Source organism: Leopardus geoffroyi, chromosome A3 (genome assembly GCF_018350155.1).
Source record: "Leopardus geoffroyi isolate Oge1 chromosome A3, O.geoffroyi_Oge1_pat1.0, whole genome shotgun sequence".
NCBI classification, from domain to species: Eukaryota; Metazoa; Chordata; class Mammalia; order Carnivora; family Felidae; genus Leopardus; species Leopardus geoffroyi.
This window is the reverse complement of record NC_059336.1, coordinates 63701199-63720941: the sequence shown is the minus strand read 5'-3', so window position 1 is coordinate 63720941 and position 19743 is coordinate 63701199. Positions and strand designations below refer to the sequence as shown.

At 36.5% G+C, this 19743-nt stretch overlaps 1 protein-coding gene across 1 annotated transcript in view; it reads left to right on the top strand.

Annotated features, from left to right (window-relative positions):
• LRPPRC (leucine rich pentatricopeptide repeat containing) overlaps positions 1 to 19743 on the top strand; it is a 106605-nt gene that overhangs the window by 55678 nt on the left and 31184 nt on the right. The window contains exons 24-27 of the mRNA XM_045445886.1: positions 8207 to 8331; positions 8812 to 8918; positions 18211 to 18279; positions 19074 to 19164. Of these exons, the coding sequence (XP_045301842.1) occupies positions 8207 to 8331; positions 8812 to 8918; positions 18211 to 18279; positions 19074 to 19164 (392 nt within the window). The remainder of the gene's footprint in view (positions 1 to 8206; positions 8332 to 8811; positions 8919 to 18210; positions 18280 to 19073; positions 19165 to 19743) is intronic.

Here is a 19743-nt window from a genome sequence, read left to right as displayed (position 1 = left end):
TTAGGGATTTGAAAGAAATGGGCCCAGTGCCCAGAAGAATTAGGCCCTCCTCCAGTACTGGGCAAAAATAAAATAATTAACAATGAAAACGAGGCCATGGTAGAATAGTATCTTACAAATAGAAATACTTTGAATACAGAGAAGACATGAAAGTTTTCTGAAAGAGGTCTGCAGATGGGGCTCATGAACCAAGGAGAGCTTATCCACAGGAAAAGGAAATAACATGGAATCTACATGTTAACCTAGAGCATGCTCTGTGCTTCTGATTATAGAGGACACTCAGAGATTTGTAGATCTCAGGAAAATTGGGCTGTCTCTCTTCATTGGGCTAGAGAAATCTAAATTAGTATCTTTGCTTTTTGATTTCTTACTACTTTCAGATACATAGAGAAATTATTACCCACTATTTTGATTTGCCTAGTCTTTTTTTTTTTTTTTTTTTTAGTATCTTTGCAGAGGCAGTCTCGATGACAGAATCTTTCAGTTTATCTTAATAAAAAGGTTATGTTGACTGTTTTAGATAAGTCATGAGTAATAAAGAGAAGACAAAGGAAATTTCCTTTTTATAGAATTGCAGAAAACGGTAGTTGCACTTCTAGTCTGGGATAAGTTGGAGGAAAAAATTGTCTTTGAAACTTTTTTTCTGTTGTGTTTTCCGTAACTGGTGGAACATAACTAATTAATTCAGAATCATGACGAGAGCAGTACAAGGATTAACTACACTAGCCTGCTAAAAAGTCCACATGTATTTGATTTGATTAAATATGTTTAATCTTCAATAATATCATGTAATTGACCTCAGCAGGTGTGAGCTCATCTAGAGAATGAGCCTTATTTATTCAGACTTGAGATAAAATTATGAAACACGTTTCAGAACATCATATAAAATCTTCATCTTTTCATTCAAAGACAAGCATCATTTTGGAATGCCACTGCAAAGACTCTAAAGAGACTATCACTTAGATACTGTAATTCTGGAACAAATCTGTGAGATTGGGTTTTTTAGAAAGATGATGTTTCGGATTCCGTAATATCTTAATTTTGAAAGATAATGCTGACTTTTCCAGCATTAGATAAAACACAGGAGAAAGTAATCCTGTGTCAGTTTGTTACTTGGAAAGTGTATAAAAAGTTTATGGGTGTGGAAAACAATACACTTTGTTTTCATTTATTTGCAAAGAGAAATACAAAGTAATAACACTTTTGGAAAATTGTAAAGAAGTTGGTTAACTAATCTGTTTTTGTATTATCAAAATTATAATACTTGTATTGAATGGAAAAATAGGCCGAGTTGAACAAAACTTTCAGGTGTTTCATTTACATTAGGATTATTTTATAAGCCACGTGTCTACCTGTAGGCCAAATGAATGCTACTTTATTTTAGGTAACTACTTAAAATTTTTTTTCTTTTCATTGAAATCATGCCTGATTCTGGAAGATGATCTGGGCCCTCCATATTAAGGAAGAAAGAAATGCTTTAAAATAGGTTAAAAGAGCTTTTGATTTGTCTTTATGCCATGGTAAAGGAAATGAAATTAATAAAATCTGGGCCATTAGGTTTAAAAGCATAAAAATTTGGGGGCGCCTGGGTGGCACAGTCGGTTAAGCGTCCGACTTCAGCCAGGTCACGATCTCGCGGTCCGTGAGTTCGAGCCCCGTGTCGGGCTCTGGGCTGATGGCTCGGAGCCTGGAGCCTGTTTCCGATTCTGTGTCTCCCTCTCTCTCCGCCCCTCCCCCGTTCATGCTCTGTCTCTCTCTGTCCCAAAAATAAATAAACGTTGGGAAAAAAAAAATTTAAAAAAAAAAGCATAAAAATTTGTATGATGTAGTTTCAGATTCACTTGTCTTACAGCTTATCCATTTTGGTTTCATTGCATGTGAAAAAAATATCTGAAGCTGTTTAACTGGATTATTTTAGTGCAAATGATCAGAGAAGCTTTAATTTCTGCTTTCCATTAAGGACTTTTCTGTGCTGATTTGTGCTATAATCTGTATATGTCCACATGCATTTCATTTAAGTGAATCATGGACTTTGTATATTTAATCATCCCAGAACTCTTGCTAAGTTAATCTTGAGTTCTTCATAAAGGTCACAATTTCTGTAAGATGAACCTATAATAATAAAAGTTTTAAAACTCATTGTAGCACTTTAGAATGTTATGTAAATGGGAAATATATTTTTTAAAATGCTGGTTATTCTGTCATATTTGCTCCCCTTCAATTTTAGCATCTTCATTTGTACTAGATACTTTTATTATTTATGGGAATGCTTGCCTTCTAGAGTAAAACTCTTTATGTGCTGAAAGGAAATTAAGGAGGTTTGGCTCTTTTACTCCATTATTGCAATTAAGAATTTAGCATCATCAGTGCCAAAGGACAAAAGTGGTTCATTTGCCCTAGGGGGACAGGACAGTGATAAGATGATTTTTCGTCAAGGATCATTGGGTCGTAATTAAGTTACATTCATGGCTATTGCTTTTTGAAGGATGATTGGTAAATGACAGGCTTCATGTGCTTAGTACGGACAGTGTTCAGTAGGGTTTTTTCTCCCTCTGTCAGAAAATCCTGTTGAGCCTGATAATGTAAATGTGGCATTTTATTCTGAACAAAAGAGCAGGGAAATGAGCTATCTTGTCTAATCATTCAGTTGTTTAACACCGACTTCCAGTTTAGACTCAATTGGCTGGAAAGCTCTTGACATGTGAAGTTAGTGCTGTTCCGAACGCATGTTTGAGTAAATTTTAAAGTAAGTGACAGCTAAATTGTACCTAGGGAAATTACAAAGCCTTCAACACAGTTAATTTTTTGGGGAGGATTAGTTGTAATTGCAACACCAGTCTACTTGAAGATTCCTCATTTATAGATGATGAACAGAAAAAAAACATTTAGCTCTTTCAAAGGCTGGTTCTCCTTACAGAATAATTTTTATGAGGACGATGGTTTCTCTTGAATTGATTTCTTTCCACACTGAACAACTGCTTAAGATTTATAGAGTAGTTTGTTCTTAGAGTGAATTGGGTTTTTTTTCTTGTTTTAAACTTTTTTCTCCCCCAGACTCCCCTTTTCTCTAGTGATTTCCGATTTTGAGAGCTTTTCAGGCAGTATGCCCTTTAGGTAAATTACCACCTCACGAACACTTTATGCATAATGTCGAAGCACCTTATTCCAATTAAAAATCAATATTTGTCCCTTTTTCGTTGTTTAAATCAAGTATACTCTCTGGATTGGAAAGTTATTTACGATAAGTAAGGAGATTAAGTTTGAGGCTACTGATAGGTGAATAGATCGTTGTCACTAGTTCTAACAACATGAGATTCTGTGAGATGCATTTGTGGTTTTTACAGTTATGTATAGCGAGGAATTTGACTTAAGAGTGCTTTGTTTCCGAGTATCTTTGAGAAGGTATTTTTGTGTTCAGTGGATGCCTCATATGGATGTATGTCCAGTGTTTGTTTTTCCGTCAGTGACATTATAACATACTTTAATTTCATAATAATGACCGAAACAAAAGGTGGCTACAGATTTGTTATCTGAGCTTCAAGCGTGCCATTTTGGATATTCCTCCATGTAATAATGGAAAATTACAGTTTGTAGTAGTTTTATGTTCAGTCACGTTCCCTTAAAAAGTGAATTAAGAGATTCTAGAGTGAATTTTAATATGGGCCGAGTCCATTCACGTTGATAAATAAAACTCTCTTTTATTTTTTCTTTAATTTTTTTTAATGTTTATTTTTGAGAGAGGGACAGCGCGTGAGCAGGGGAGGGGCGGAGAGAGAGAGGGAGACACACAATCCGAAATAGCTCCAGGCTCTGCGCTGTCAGGGCAGAGCCTGACACGGGGCTTGAACTCCCGAACCGTGAGATCATGACCTGAGCCAAAGTCGGAGGCTTAACCAACTGAGCCACCCAGGTGCCCCAGAACTCTCTTTTAAATGTTCAAATTACTTACTGGACTCAACCTATCTTAGATACTTGTTCTTAAAATTGAGAATTTAGAATATTCCTTTCCTCTCTTCTGCCTCATTTCATAGACTCACAGAATTTGATAAACCTTATGTTTGCATCAATGAAAAAAAGTTTTTAAATGATTGCTTATTGGCATATATAGTTTCATTCATGAAAATTGTTTTATGTACTTCATTGAAATATTTGGGGGCGAGGGTCTAGTCATTGAAGAAAAGTCTTAGTTACGGTTTTTTTTTTTCTTTTTTCTGTTTTTTTTTTTCCAAGTTTATTTAATTTGAGGGAGAAAGCCTCAGTGGGAGAGGGACAGGGAGAGACAGAGACAGTCCCAAGCAGGCTTCACACTCGCAGCATGTAAGCTGATGTGGGGCTTGAAGCCATGAACTGTGAGATCATGACCTGAGCCGAAGACAGAACCTTAACAGACTGAGCCACCTAGGGGCCACCCCCCCTATTTTTAGAGATACCAATATGTTATAGAGTTGGTTTTCTTTTAGCATTATTTGAGGTTTGTGACAGCGGTGGCTAAATTTTTATCAGGAATGGGCTTTTAAAAATTTGTGATTCAATTGTACATAAAGCTTTCAGAGTTATGAATATATGCTGAAGTAAGCATAGAATCAAAAGCTTTGGATCCAGAATTAATGTTATCAACAAGATTTCTTCAAAGCATTATTGTTATTTTAGAGTAGGGTTTTAAATCCATTCTAGGGTTTAAAGTGTGCAAAGGAGATCATGGAATCATTTGAGGTCACGGAACCTCGAGGCACACTGATAAAGTGCTGTCCCACATCTTGGGTATAAAGCAGTTCCCCTTTTTCCTTTTTATGTTTTGCTGTTCTTACTGATTTCATCTTGTCTAATAAAAGTCGTACTTTCATGTGATGATTTTCTCTGGTGGTGTGAAACATTTGAGTTGATGAATCTAATAAGCTCAAATTCACAGAACCTCACATTAGAGAATTAGAACTGGGAGGGAACCCATAGATCGTTGAGTTCAGCCATTGTGATAATCTGCCTTTCATCACCACTTCTGGAAATTTATCACATGGCTACAGCCAAAGCTGCATGTAGTACTTACCAAGTGGGATTCAAATTCAAAAGTCCTGTGAGTATACAACTATTTGTGTTGATTTTAGATACTTTTTCGTATTTTTCATTTTTATCACCCAAGTTTTTAAGCTTTAATAGGAAAGATTAATGATGACATCATATCATATGAAACATGGATATTTTTATCTCTTTTTAAAATGACGTAATCAGCCACAAGTCAGAATGTAGATGATAGGGATTGAAAAGAGCCGGCTAATTATTAGTTCATTCCTCCCTCCCCCCACCCCCCCACCCCAGGTCATTACATTAGTTCATTTCTGTCATGAGTAGTACACTTTGTATGAAATGTTTCATTATAGATTTCTAACTCATTTTGTTGGCAACCTGAGAACAGTAACAGTGGTACTTAAAATTACTAACAAATATATGAATTATTTCCAGTTTGCTATTCTTGTCTTTTCTGTTGTTGTTCTGAGTATGTATAATCTTCAGAAGCATGTATTTGGAGACCAAAGACTGTTAACATGTCTCTTTGATTGACAGCAATTATTCATTCATTTATTGATAGCTTTGACCTAATGTAGAGGAAATACAATTGAGACGTACTATTCTAGTTTGGGAGTTGATCTGAAAAAGCAGATCATACTGCTTTAGAAAAATCAGTATGTGTTAGTTATTCTCTTGAAAATATTTTATTGGTTTTCCGTTAAATGGAATTGTAGAAAGCTAGTCACTGAACTTGTGTCTGAAGCAAGGGGAAATACTGATTATATAAAGGTTTATAGCGTATGTGGTAGCTACTGTAGCATTTCTCTTGTATGACAGTAATCTAGCCTGCAACATCTACTTGCAGTTTTGAAATTAACCTGTAATTTAGTCTTCACCCCAAATGACAAAAATTCAAATGACTCTGTGGGGTGCCAGAAGATGCACTGTAAACAGGGCTTAGGAAGGGGAGAAGGTAGAGCTCCCTCAGGATCGGCTCGTTTTCACTGTGTCAGTATTATTGCAGTAAAATTAACACTTCTTCGTGGTATTTTCCTTTCAGTAGAGCTTAAAATCTTAATCTAGATAAAATAGTAATTCAGTCTCGGGCAACAGAACATTTGTATAATGGACCAAAATGTTAGGGCTTCAACAGAAAATTTAAAAATGCTTTCTTCCTTTTGAAAACTGTTGCATGTGTGAGAGAAAGGTGTTTTCTCCACAGAGCTTGTTATGAACTGTCACTAACCATGCCTGTCTGTCTATATTTCATACATTCTCTTCAAAACTCCTTAATTTCCTCTTCCAAATTGCACCACCTTATTATAAGGTTAAACAAACAGCAGTGCTTTAAATAGAGCATAATGTATAAGTAGAGGTAGTTAGCTGAAAGTGAGAAGTCTAGGGACCCGAAGGCAGTGCCTTCCTCTGTTTACCTAGTAGCCTTAGGCTAATCATTCAGTCTGTACATGCCTTCATTTCCTCATCTATTTTAAAATAAAGGAGGATGGGATGTAGAATTGGATCACACGATTTCTACAGTTTTTCTAAGGTCTTACACATTTCTCACACTGTCATTTTCCTTTTAAAGGAAAAAGTGGTTTTTGAGGACTCATAACGATGTATTTCCACACTCTTGTTTAAGAAACTCTGGCTTGGGGCACCTGGGTGGCTCAGTCGGTTGAGCGGCCAACTTTGGCTCAGGTCATGATCTTGCAGCCTATGGGTTCGAGCCCTGTGTTGGGCTCTGTGCCAACAGCTCAGAGCCTGGAGCCTGCTTTGGGTTCTGTCTCTCTCTCTCTCTCTCTCTCTCTCTCTCTCTGCCTCCTCTGCTCGCCCTCTGTCTCTCTTTCTCTCAAAAATAAACATTAAAAAAAAAAATTGAAGAAACTCTGACTTAGAAAATATCTTTTCATTTTAATTTATTACCACAGAAAAGAAGCCCTAACTTTACAATTAGAAATAATGTTTTTTTAAGGTTTTATTTTTAAGTAATCTCTATGCCCACTGTGGGTCTCAAACTCACAACTCTTTTTGATCAAGAGTTGCATGCTCCACTGATTGAGCCAGTCAGGTACTCCTGGAAATAATTTTAAAAACCTCACCCTCTAATGAGAAATTTCTTCAGGGTTCTCCTAGAATTCACTGATCTTAAGAATGTCCTAGTTTTTACCCACAGTAAGGTTTCTGTATTATGAATCCTGAAGGTATTTTCTCCTTGTCTGGAGAGGTGGCAGTATGAAAACTAGGATGATAAAGTTGAAAGTACTCAAGGGGCACCTGACTGGCTCAGTCGGAGGAGTGTGCAACTCTTGATCTTGGGGTCGTGAGTTTGAGCCCCATAGCGGGTGTAGAAATTACTTAAAAAAAGAAAAAAGTACTCAAAAATTCCTTGGTAGTTATTGCTGGACATTTCGTAAAGTTTCCCGAATCTAGAATTATTAAGGGCCATGAACATACATAAGTATTTGGAAAAAATATTTGATAGTAGTCCTTATTTTTAGAAATAATGTGTTCTTATAGCATCTTAATATGTGAAATCAGGTTTTATTTGTAATAATCTCAGAAAATACCTTCATTTATTTGGACTTTTGGGGTTTTTTTGAGAGACAGGGAGTACGCGTGCATGTGTGATAGAAAAACAGAGAGAATGTAAATTGGCTCCACACCCAGCACAGAGCCAAATGTGGGGCTTGGTCTCACAACCCTGGGATCATAACCTGAACCTAAATTAGGAGTCAGATGCTTAACCGACTGAGCCACCCAGGCTCCCCCATTTGGATTTTTTTCTTTTTAATGTTTGCTTATTTTTGAGGGAGAGGGCAAGTGGGGGAAGGGCAGAGAAAATGGGACAGAGGATCTGAAGCTGGCTCTGTGCTGAGAGCTGTGAGCCCAGCGTGGGGCTCGAGCTCATGAACCGCGAGACCATGACCTAAGCTAAATTGAGACAGTCAACCGACTGAGCCACCCGGGTGCACCTGGACTTATTTTTAAGAGTGCTGTTTAGCAAACAAAATAATAAAAGATAAAGGAGGGACAACAGGGAACTGCTCATGATGTCTGTACTCTGAACATTTATTTATACTATACAAGGATTATTTTCTCTCCCTCCCCCCTCCCCATTTTGGCTTTATTGAGTAAAGCTCATCTTGTACATTTTGACTGGTCATTGTGTATTCATTGTTAATATTTTGATGTTTCCAAGGGATGACTTAAGTGCTGCTCTTGAAGTCACCATTGACTGCTATGAAAAGTATAAAGTATTACCAAGGATTCATGATGTCTTATGTAAACTAGTAGAGAAAGGCGAGACTGATCTAATTCAGAAAGGTTGGTCACCTCCAGTATCTTGGTGTATTCTTTTCCCCCTCTTGCTTGCTTAATCTTAATGTATTGCTGTGAAGAGAAAATTTAACAGGAAGGGAAGCACATCCAGAGAAACTTTGTTGTGCTTCTAAATTAAATTCTAAATTAAAAGGGTAGATTTTCAATGCTATAAATGTCCTTGATTGTAATAACTGTTCATTTTGCAAACTTGCCCCTCTATTATTTTTTGCTCTGCTTCTTGGTAATCTGCCTTTAGGAGGAGTTTTTCCCTCTCACCCTCACCAGTCCTCCGTGAAGCTAGTCTTAGGTCCTCACTGTCATAAATGTATACCCTTAGATAAGGAATGTGACAGAAAATAGGTTGATACAGCATCAGTCTTTAAGTCATTCTAAGTATTTGTTTTAAAGTTTTCTTGTATTTGTCCAGAACTTCAAGTGTTTTAGTATTTTTTCCTCTGCTTTGTTTTTTTCTTTCCTCTCTAGCAATGAACTTTGTGAGCCAAGAACAAGGTGAAATGACAATGCTGTATGATCTCTTTTTTGCCTTCCTACAAACAGGAAATTACAAAGAGGCCAAGAAGATCATTGAGGTATGATTTTTTAACTACAGTATTCTAATTGGACAGCTATTTAGACTCTTAATTGGAATATGTTTAAGAATTTTAACCTTTAATTACAGTTGTTCTGATTCATGTTAATATAATTCAATCCCAGTAATGGGGGCTGGGGGGTACTCGGCCAGCTTCTTTATTGTATGTAATTACAGTTCAGAAAAGGCAGCCTGGTTGTATATTGAATTTGTTTCCTCACTTTGTTAAATTCACTGTTATGTATCAAAATGATATTTGCATATTAAATCTTGGATTGTGGAACAATTAAATTAAACTGGCATTCCTGGGTGTAAAGTTGCTAATCCTCTTTGCCAAGGAATTCTTTGTTCTTAAAAGCAGTGGAATTTAATTTGCTGCAGACCATGCTCAGATTTATTTGTAATGCTTGTCTACAAGTTAATCAGCCAAACAAGTGCTGTCTGCAACTGTTTGGCATTTAATTTAAAATTTCTTCTTCTTCTTCTCCTTTTTTTTTTTTTTTTTTTTAAACTATGGTAAGCAGCTTATGGGAAATGGTAGGTGACAAACCTGGCCTACTTAGGATTAGTGTATTTTATCTAGGCTTGATTGAAATTTTGCTTACTGAAATTGATAAGTCAAAGGGCAACTATATAAAGTCTGTCCAAATTATGATTAATTTCACTATTAAACAATTCTGTTTCCTCTACATAAAACATTCCACAGAGGATAGACCCATTACCTTAAGAAAAAAATACTTAATGTGAAATAAATAGAATAGACTTATAAATATATCCTTAATCATGTTTCTGTCAGATCATACTTTGCCATTACTCTGTGTCTTTTTCCAAAACTTCCCAAAGGTGATGTGTGGCTTCCTTGTTTGTATATTGATGACTGCTTATCATGAAATTGAAAATGTAGTTATATAACCCAGAAAATCTTTAGTTTCTCTTGATGTTTTTCGCAGAATAATATGAGAAGGGAAGACTGTGATACTGATTCAGAATGTTCCTCCCTGTCTGTCTGTCTGTCTGTCTTACAACTCAGTCTGTCTTCCTGTCAGAGGGAAGTGGGATGTGCTGTCTTCGACAGGTGCTTCTGTAGCTCAAGTAGTCCATTTGAATTTTCTAGAAAATAGTATAAATTCTTTCATTGAAAGTGCACAGTGTATCTGAAAATGCAGGAAGCTCTTAAGATTCACCTCTTCAGAAGTCTTTTGAGTTCTTCTCTGTATGCATGGTATCAGTATTAGCAGGGCACTGATCAGACGAGAAATGAAGCTCAGGTATTCAGATAATAGTGGCGAGTGGCTCTACGGTAGGAAATCATGCGTGTCTCTTTATGGAATAAGCAACATGTTATAGGAAGAGCCAAAGGCATAAGAGTGAGTTTGCCTTTTGCCATCTACTTGCTAGTGTGGTAATGGACAGTTTACTAAACCTTTTTAAGCTTCCTCATCTATAAAAGGGAATATAGTATCTTTCTTTAAGATTCAATCACATAATGTATGTAAAGCAGCTTGCATGTTTCCTGGATTATGGTAGTAATCAATAATATTAATTCTCTTTGCCCCTCAAAAGTAGGGATTGTGTTATCTTCTTTAACCCTGCGCAATTCACAATATGATGCTCAGCAGAAAGGTACATGTTGTCACATGAATAGGCAAGAGAAAACTGCCTCTTAATTACTTTAAAGCTTTGCCAAATGCCACATCATTGAGCATAATCATTTAGGGATGGCTGTCTACTGATGACAGAATTTTCATAGTGGATGTGTACAAAATTGCTTAAAGGATAAAGAATGGCTTTGTGGAACCCCTGCCGTGTTGTAGGGTAGGACAGCAGGTGTGTAATACATGAGAATAGACTGAAGCACATTTTTAGTTTCTTTTTTTGATGGTTAGTTGGAATTGAATTAAAGTGGGAACTTACTTATTTTTTTCACTATTAAAATTCAAGACCCAGGGTCACCTGGGTGGCTGAGTTAAGTGCCTGACTCTTGATTTCGGCTCAGGTCATGATTTCATGGTTGGTGAGATTGAGCCCCGTGTCTGGTTCCATGCTGAGAGTAGGGAGCCTGCTTAGGATTCTCTCTCTCTCTCTCTCTCTCTCTCTCTCTCTCTCTCTCTCTATCTCTCTGTTGCTCACATACTCCCCCCCCCCAAATAAATAAATAAAAAATTCAAGACCTGGAATTCTCTCTCATAGTTTTCTAAGAATTGTTGAAATATAAAAAATAATAAAAATTAATCAACTATGACTATATCAGTGTAGGAAAGAATATTGTAAACAGTGAGCAACATTTTTTATCATTTCCAAAAATGCCAATAGTGTCTTATCAATGGGTAGATTTGCCGGGGTTGAGTTTTCAAAGCAGAATGTACGGTGAAGCTTCTTTGTATTTCATGGACTGTGAGAGATCAGATAAACCAGTTATGAAAATGTTCACATTAAATGAAGAAAGAAGAGGCAGGATTCAGTGTGTATTACAGTATTCAGTGTAACAGCATCTTGTGTTGTTTTTTAAATGAGCCCTACATATATCATATAGAATACCTTTTAACGTAGCCTTTATATTTTATTTCTACACATGGATTATTGCAGGAGATTGGATTTATAGCTATTTTACTTTATACTTTTCTGTATATTCTGAGTTTTCTATAATGAGCATACATATTCTTAATACTCAGAGAAAGTATTCTCTTCCAAATGAAAGTAAGAGAGAAAAGGAAATCAGACTAAGAACTAATGTGAAGCTCTCTGAATGTGAGATTGACGTGTGAGGATAATTACTATATGAGACTGAGAAATGTTCACTGCTACAAGAAAAGTATGAATCGTTCTGAAAGTTCAAGGGTGGAACTTACTCCCAGTGAAGGAAATTAGGCAAGACTTTCTGGAGAAAATAGTATGAGGTGGGGGTTGATGAATATAGTAGTACTTTAACATTTGAGAGTCTGATGGGGTCTGGGAAGGTTACTACAGGTATTAGAGGTAGAGCAAAGAAGTAGAAAGGGAAATCTCTAAATAGTTCTTTTTCCCCAGCTTTATTGCGATAACTGACATATAACATTGTGTCAGTTTAAGTGTACATTATGTTGATTTGATTACTTGTATTTTTTAAGTTTATTTATTTATTTTGAGAGAGAAAGTGGGGCAGAGAGAGAGAGAGGAGAGGGAGAGAGGGAATCTCAAGCAGGCTCTGCATTGTCAGTGCAGAGTCCGATGAAGGGCTCGAACTCACGAACCATGAGATCATGACCTGAGCTGAAACCGAGAGTCAGACACTTAACCAACTGAGCCACCCAGGTGCCTCTGATTGCTTATGTTTTACAAAGTGATTACCTCAGTAATGTTAGTTAGCGCCTCTATCACCTCACATAATTACATTTCTTTTTTATGGTGAGAACATTTACGATTTACTCTCAGCAGCTTTCAAGGATATATTTTTTAAATTAATAACATTTTTTAAAGTTGTATTTATTTAAGTAACATCCAGTGTGGGGCTCAGACTCAACAATCCCAAGATCAAGAGTTGCACATTCTTCTCTGACTGAGCCAGCCAGACACCCCTATAACATAGTATTATATTATACTATCACCGTGTTGTACATTAGGTCCCCAGAACCTGTTCATCTTATGGAGGAAGTTTGTACCCTTTGACCAACGTCTCCTCATTTTCTCTGAGCCCCTGACAACCACTGTTCTAGGAGTTTGAGATTATACTGTATTTGTCTTTTTTCTGCCTGACTTCACTTAGCATAATGCCCTCCAGGTCAATCCTGTTTGACCAATTTCCCCTCCCTCCCTTCTTCCCTTCTTCCCTCTTTCCCTTTCTTCTTTGTATCATTAGCAAATAATTACTGATGACATCTTGCAATCTAATCCTAGAGAAAGACCTTAAAAAAATGAGTCTATATAATGTAGTAATTGACATAGAAAGGGTCTGTTCGGGACTCAGTCTTTCTGAGAAAGTGATGTTTGGGATGAGAACTAAAGGATGGATTGGGAACCAGCCACGTAGAGTGGCGGCAAAAACATTTCATGTAGGGGGAACTCCCTGTGCAAAGGCTCTGAGGTAGGAAAGTGCTTCCATCTTTCATCCTTGTTCTGTCTCTCAGGACTCTATCAGATAACACTCAAAGAGTGGTACATTATCAAACACTTTTTTTAAATATAAAGTTTATTTGTTTATTTTGAGAGAGAGAAAGAGAGCACAGCACGTGAGGGGCAGAGAGAAAGAGTGACAGAATCTCAAGCAGGCTCTGAGCCATCAGCTCAGAGCTTGATGTGGGGCCTGAACTCATGAACTGTGAGATCATGACCTGAACTGAGGTCAAGAGTCAGACGCTTAACCGACAGAGCCACCCAGGTGCCTTTTTCTCCCCCTCTTAAATAAGGTTTATTTATTTATTTTGAGAGAGAGAGAGAGCACAAGCAGGTGAGGGGCAGCATTATCAAACACTTAATAAATGTTAGTTTTATTCCCTTCCTTCTGTGTGACCTTCTTCCCTGTGTTGAAGTCAGACCTTTTGTCTCTCTCCTGCAGTCTCATCCTCTGCAGGCTAACTATCCCTAGTTCCTCTCAGTGTTCTTCTGGCACATTCTGGAATGAAATTGGGGAAATGTTCACAAATTATTTTTACAAACTTATTTAATAATATCAGGTAAATATTTTGTGAACTGTATCCTGTGTTGTACCAGTGATGATGATCAATCTGACGTTTGTTTTTTCCCCTGTGAATAGACTCAAACAAAATTTACTACACATGTTACTGTTTAAAATATTCCAAGTCCGAAGACACACTATTAATCTCACTACTCGTCTAGTCATCCCTGTGGTTTTTCTGTACTTTATTCAGTGCCTGTTTCTTTTATATATAATTGAAATAAATCGTACCATAGCTTTACCCTACATCACTGCTTCTGCATTTCCCTCCATGTAATTAAGAACTCTTCTAAGCATTATTTTTAATGACCTTATCATTCCATTGTATAAGTGAAGCTAAAGTTTATTTGCCCATTTTTCTTTTGAGAAAAATTTTTACTATTACAAAGAAATCATAACTCTAAGCTATAGATGCAGGTATATTTGGTTTTCAGATTATTTACATAGGACCATTTCTTAGAAGTAGGTGAAATGTTATTACCATTAAGGCCCCTGATACACAGAGACAGAAACTTTGTTATGTCTTTATTTTATTTATTTAAAAAAAATTTTTTTAATGTTTGTTTATTTTTGAGAGAGAGAGAGAGACAGAGTGTGAGCAGGGGAGGGGCAGAGAGAGAGGGAGACACAGAATCCAAAACAGTCTCCAGGCTCTGAGCTCTCAGCACAGAACCCGGCCAGATGCAGGGCTCGAACCCACAGACCGTGAGATTGTGACCTGAGCCGAAGTCAGCTGCCTAACCGACTGAGCCACCTGGGTGCCCCGGTTCTGTCTTTATAGATGATACCTCTTTTATGATTATCTTAGCAGAAATTTGGTCTAAAGTGCAGGCCTCCCGAGTTCTAGTCCCATAGCTAGAAATTATCATAAACTAAAATGGTTTTACTTTTTTAAATCTGGGTAATGCTGCCCTTGTAGAATGAATTTCGAAGCTTTCTTTTCTGTTGTTGTTTTTTTGTTTTTTTTTTTTTAATAATTTGAGAAGAATAGGTATTTACTCTTCTTCCGATGTTTGGTAGAATTTACCTGTGAAGCTATCTGGTCCTGGGACTTACTTGTTTACTGAATCGATTTCATTGCTAGGAATTGATCTGTTCAAATATTCTATTTCTTCCTGATTTGGTTTTGGAAGGTTGTATGTTTCCAGAAATGTATCCATTTTTTCTTGGTTCTCCAATTTGTTGGCATATAGTGTAATAGTATTTTCTCATTTAAGAAAGGACTTTATTATGGGGGCACCTGGGTGGCTTAGTTGGTTAAACATCTGACTCCTGGTGGCAGCTCAGGTCATGATCTCACGGTTTGTGAATTTGAGCCCCACATCAGGCTCTACACTGACAGTGCGGCGCCTGCTTGGGGTTCTCTCACAAAACAACTCTGAGAAGTAATTAGGGCAAAGAAACTAGTTCGGAGTGTCCATGTGGAGCTTGTTTAGTTAGTAGTAGGCATGGAATTTGAAATCGGGTCCTGATTTCACATTTTCTCTTGGTTCTTTTACACCAATTCCTATCTCTGTGATCTCTCTCTCTTTTTAAAATTGAGATAAGATACAGCATTGCATAAGTTTAAGGCATGCAGCATGTTGATTTGATGCATTTATATATTGCAGTATGACCTCCATGATCTCTTGACCCCTTAGTAATCTAAACCATCAAAAGAACTTATCCTTTCTCCAGAATTATTCTCTTGATTTTTCTCCCTCTTCTTATCTGCTGTTACCCTTCCATCACATTGTAGCCAGAGTAATTTTGCTATCTTCTCAGGGGGCAAAACCTTTCTTCTTTTTATAGTTTTGTGTTTAGAACCAAAAGGTTAGGGGCGCCTGGGTGGCACAGTTGCTTAAGCGTCTGACTCTTGATTTTGGCCCAGGTCATGATCTCACAGTTTGTGACTTCGAGCCCCCCGCATTGGGCTCTGCACAAAATCTTAAAAAAGATTTTATTTTTAAGAAATCTCTGCACCCCACGTGGGACTCAGACTCACAACCTGGAGATCAAGAGTTGCACGCTCTTCCACTGAGCCACCTAGACGCCCTTCAGAAGGATTTTTAGAGCTAGTTTTTTCGTGACCTCCCACATTTCAAGAGATGGATGTCAGTTCTCACACCAGTTCATACCCCCTCTCTTTAGTATCTCCTGTAATGCCTGGTTAAATGGGTCATGTTTACTTTACCATAGTTAGTCTGCTAGTTTGACTTGCTCAGCCATATTTTCCTTACTACTCTAGACATGGTCTTTATGTCAATCTCTGAAGATTTTAGAGAAAAGGACAAATACCGGAAGATTTAGTAAGCTCCATGATACCCTTTTCCTCCTTTGCTATTCTAGCTATGGACATAAATAGTTGGGTTTTTGTTGTTTTTGTGTGTCCGGTCCCTCTCATGCACTTGGTTTTCCTCCCATGCTGCCTAGAGGGTGTGGGGCTAGGGTAGTTGTTTGTTTTCCATTTCATGTTTCTAGCACTAATGGCAGGAAAAATCAAAACAGGTAAAAACTTGTATTTGAGTCAAATTTAAGATAGTTTTCCTTGAGATCGATTTGAAGTAGAAGAATCTTCATCTCTTTCTGCTTTAAAGACAATAATTACTTGATAAGTATTTTTACTAGTATGTATAGAAGCCTATTACGATAACAGGAAATTTATATCAGAGTAATGTAATGAAATTAAATGAAAATTATTTTTTCTTTTGGCTTACTATTATTCTTATACAAGTGAACTTACTACTAAATTGGAACATCACAAAGAATGTTTTGAAGCCCAGTAACCCAGGGGGAAACAAACATGCCAGGTTTTTTATTACAGTAATTACTTTATCCTCACTGTCCATTAATTAGATTGTCGCGAAACGAGAAAAAAAAAACTAGGTAAGTTCATTGTTTTAATTAAGTGTTAACCGGTTTTTTTGATAAGTTATATTTAACATCCCAATTAGAATTCTGTTCTTCTCCATATTTTTATTACATTTTCTATTTTTGCTTTCAACTTGTAGTGTTTAAAATTCAATAAGATGTTAAGAGATAAGCCAGAAATGTAGACTATTACAGAAGCCTAGGAGATTTAGTTAATCTGACCTAGATGTTCTTTTGATGATTGAGATTTATAATGTGAAAACAGTTCTCAATTTCAAAATGAAACATAGGAATATCTGCTGTATAAGCTGTCCTGCCAGTGACAGGCAGATTAATCAGCCACAAAAAGGAAGAGTTTACCATAGAAGTTGTGCTCTTTAGATTGTTGGCATTTGGATCAGCGTTAACGTTGAAAGTTATAAGTGAATGAATGTAGCAGTCCTGGCATTGTGCCTTCTTCTAATGAAGACTGTCCAGAATTTTTGCAAGGGCTTTTTGGATATGTTAGATTTCATTTGGTTTCATTTTCAGTGTAATGCACGTGAAACAAAACAGGTAATTAGATGAGAAAACCCTTGAGTAGAAATTGTGTGCAAATGTAAATATTAATGATATTTGAGAATATATTTAAACAAGTAATTTATTCAGCATTTCGTTCTTGTATCCCCAAATGTGCATACTTGCACAGTTAGAATGAGAACACTTACACAGCTTCTGCTGTACCAGCTTTTCTGTCATTCTGCCAAAACTCTGAGGTGTTAGTGTCTGCTTCGTTTCTTAATTTAACATTGTACAGTATTATTTTAAGAGGTAAAAAATAATGAAGACTTATAAATAAGAGATCAGATTGGAGGGGTACCTGGTTTAGTCAACAAAGCGGAGTGGAGGAAGTAGTAAAGGTACCTCCTCTAGACTGGAGCAGCCAGGGCTAATGAGTGTGTAGTTTTCTTATCATAATGCTGTGATTGAAATGTAGTATTTAATGGTGAAGCCCTCTTACAGATGATGAAAATACTATAGTTAGAATGACAAATCCTTGGAATTATGTGTGAATTGGTTTTCCTTTTATTCCAGTATGAGAATTGTAAAATAATTGCTTTACAGCCAGAGTTATTGACTAAACCTTAGTAATTTCTGATTGAGGGTATAACTTATGTCTCAGTAATTAAAGTAAACTAAGACTGTGAGCTAGTTTAAAGTACTTAGTTTGTTTTAAGTACCTAGCTCTTTAAACATTTAGTTTTAGATACTAGGCAGACATTTGTGGTAGTCAGTACTTTTTGATCACTAAACTTCACAAAGCATGTTAAAGGAAAAAGTAAAAGCCATTGGTTTATGGTTGTGATAATGGTTAATAAGTTTTTGTAACAGTAGTTTTTGCTTCTTGAGTCCATTGGGATCTCTGAGAGAGAGAGAGAAACTGTGTGTGTGTGTGTGTGTGTGTTTGATTTGACATCTTTTGGAGTTTAGTTCGAGTCAAGGTTTCTTTTTGAACTAAAGAAAGCTTAACCATTTTAATATTTAAAAAATGATTTATTGAATGAGAATTGACCTACAAAGCAACATTTTGATGTAAATCAAATCTTCTAGATACTGGTTAAATATCGGTTACCATTTGTGCTGTTTTAATCCTAAAAGTCTTTGATAACTATGGTATTAAGTTACAGGTTTCTTTTATTATGATATATATTTGGGAAGGAAGTGGCAAATTCAGTAGAAGGAAAACTTTGAAGGGAAATTAACATTTAGCTAAGTTTTACCTCACGTGCTGTATGATTATTTTATTTTATAGACTCCAGGCATTAGAGCTCGATCTTCAAGACTTCAGTGGTTTTGTGATAGATGCATTTCAAGTAATCAGGTTTGTGTTTAATTTCTGGTCTCAAGCACCTAAAACTGAGTCAAAGCAAGTGTCCTCCATGTCATATGAGCATTTGGGGACATACAGCATTATTAATAGAAGCAGCGTTATCTTGGTTGTTTTCCAGGTAAGTGGTAGCTTAATTCTTGTTTCTGAGGTGCTGTAGAATCCCAAAAAATTTTAATTGGGGCCCTGAAGATTTTCACTTGCTTTATCCTAGTTGTTGGCTTGAGCAGGCTAACCTTGTTTCCTTGGCAGTTTAAATCTGCTTCAGTTCTTAGTGACCAGAGTCGTCGCTTGATGGGAGCCCAAGTCGAATTTCTACTGTCTGTCTCCTCCAGTGCAGATATTTGTTCATATCCTGCAAAGTAAAAGCCACAGGGGAAGAGGAGTATAACACTTGGGTGGAGGAATATTCTTATTAATAAATAGAGGATGTGCTAATTCTACCCTCTACCCCAAGTATCTTTGAATTCTTCAAAATGCATGTTCATGGAGATTCCCTCAGTTAGGTGATTGTTCATGTTTTGTTCTTGACTGCAGAGTCCTTCAGCTTTTCAACCTAAAACATTTTTTTTTAATGGTGGTAAAATACATCTAACAAAATTTATCATTTTAGCCATTTTTAAGCATTGATTACATTCACATTGTTCTGTTTGGCTCTTTAAATTTTTAAATGAAGTTAATCTGCCCTTTGGGTAAAGCTTATTTGAAGGATTATTCAACTGACATTTGTGAATTATAAAATATATCCTTTACACAGTCTAGATCCATCTGTTACTCTTATTTTTAAGGTTGAAACTCTAGAAAAATTAGTGGAGCTAACGCAGAAGCTATTTGAATGTGACAGAGACCAGCTGTACTACAGTCTGCTAAAACTATACAGTAAGTAATCTGACCATTCCTCATGTTTTCATCTTGTGACATTTATTCTGTTGAAGGCAGGTGCTAGAAAGGAGTATCAGGAAGGTCCAGGGATTGTTAAATGTGTAGCCTTTAACCGAGGTTTAAGTAGAGGCCAGATTGAGTTTTATCACAGAATGTTACATTGTATCACTAGATACCATACAAGTTTCATAATTTCTGACAATCTTACTGCAGTAATCAGAAGATGAGAAAAATCTTCATCAGGGCCAGAGAATGTAATGGGACTTTTTGAGGAGAGACTAATGTTTTCTTTTTATTTAAGTGCTCTAGTAGACTTTTCAATCAGTCACTTCTATAAATAGCATAATCATTGACCTGTTCATGTCTACAAGATCCTTTTCCAGAAGAACGCATATTGATATACAAACTCGTTGCTAGTTTTTAAAATGTGATTATGTTATAATACGGTTTTGACTGCTTCTATATTATAGACATTTTCTTATATTTTATTACCTACAAATAACTTCATTGAATGGATGTACTAGATTTACCCAGCCAATCTCCTAATGCTAGACGTTGGAATAGAATTCAGTTTCC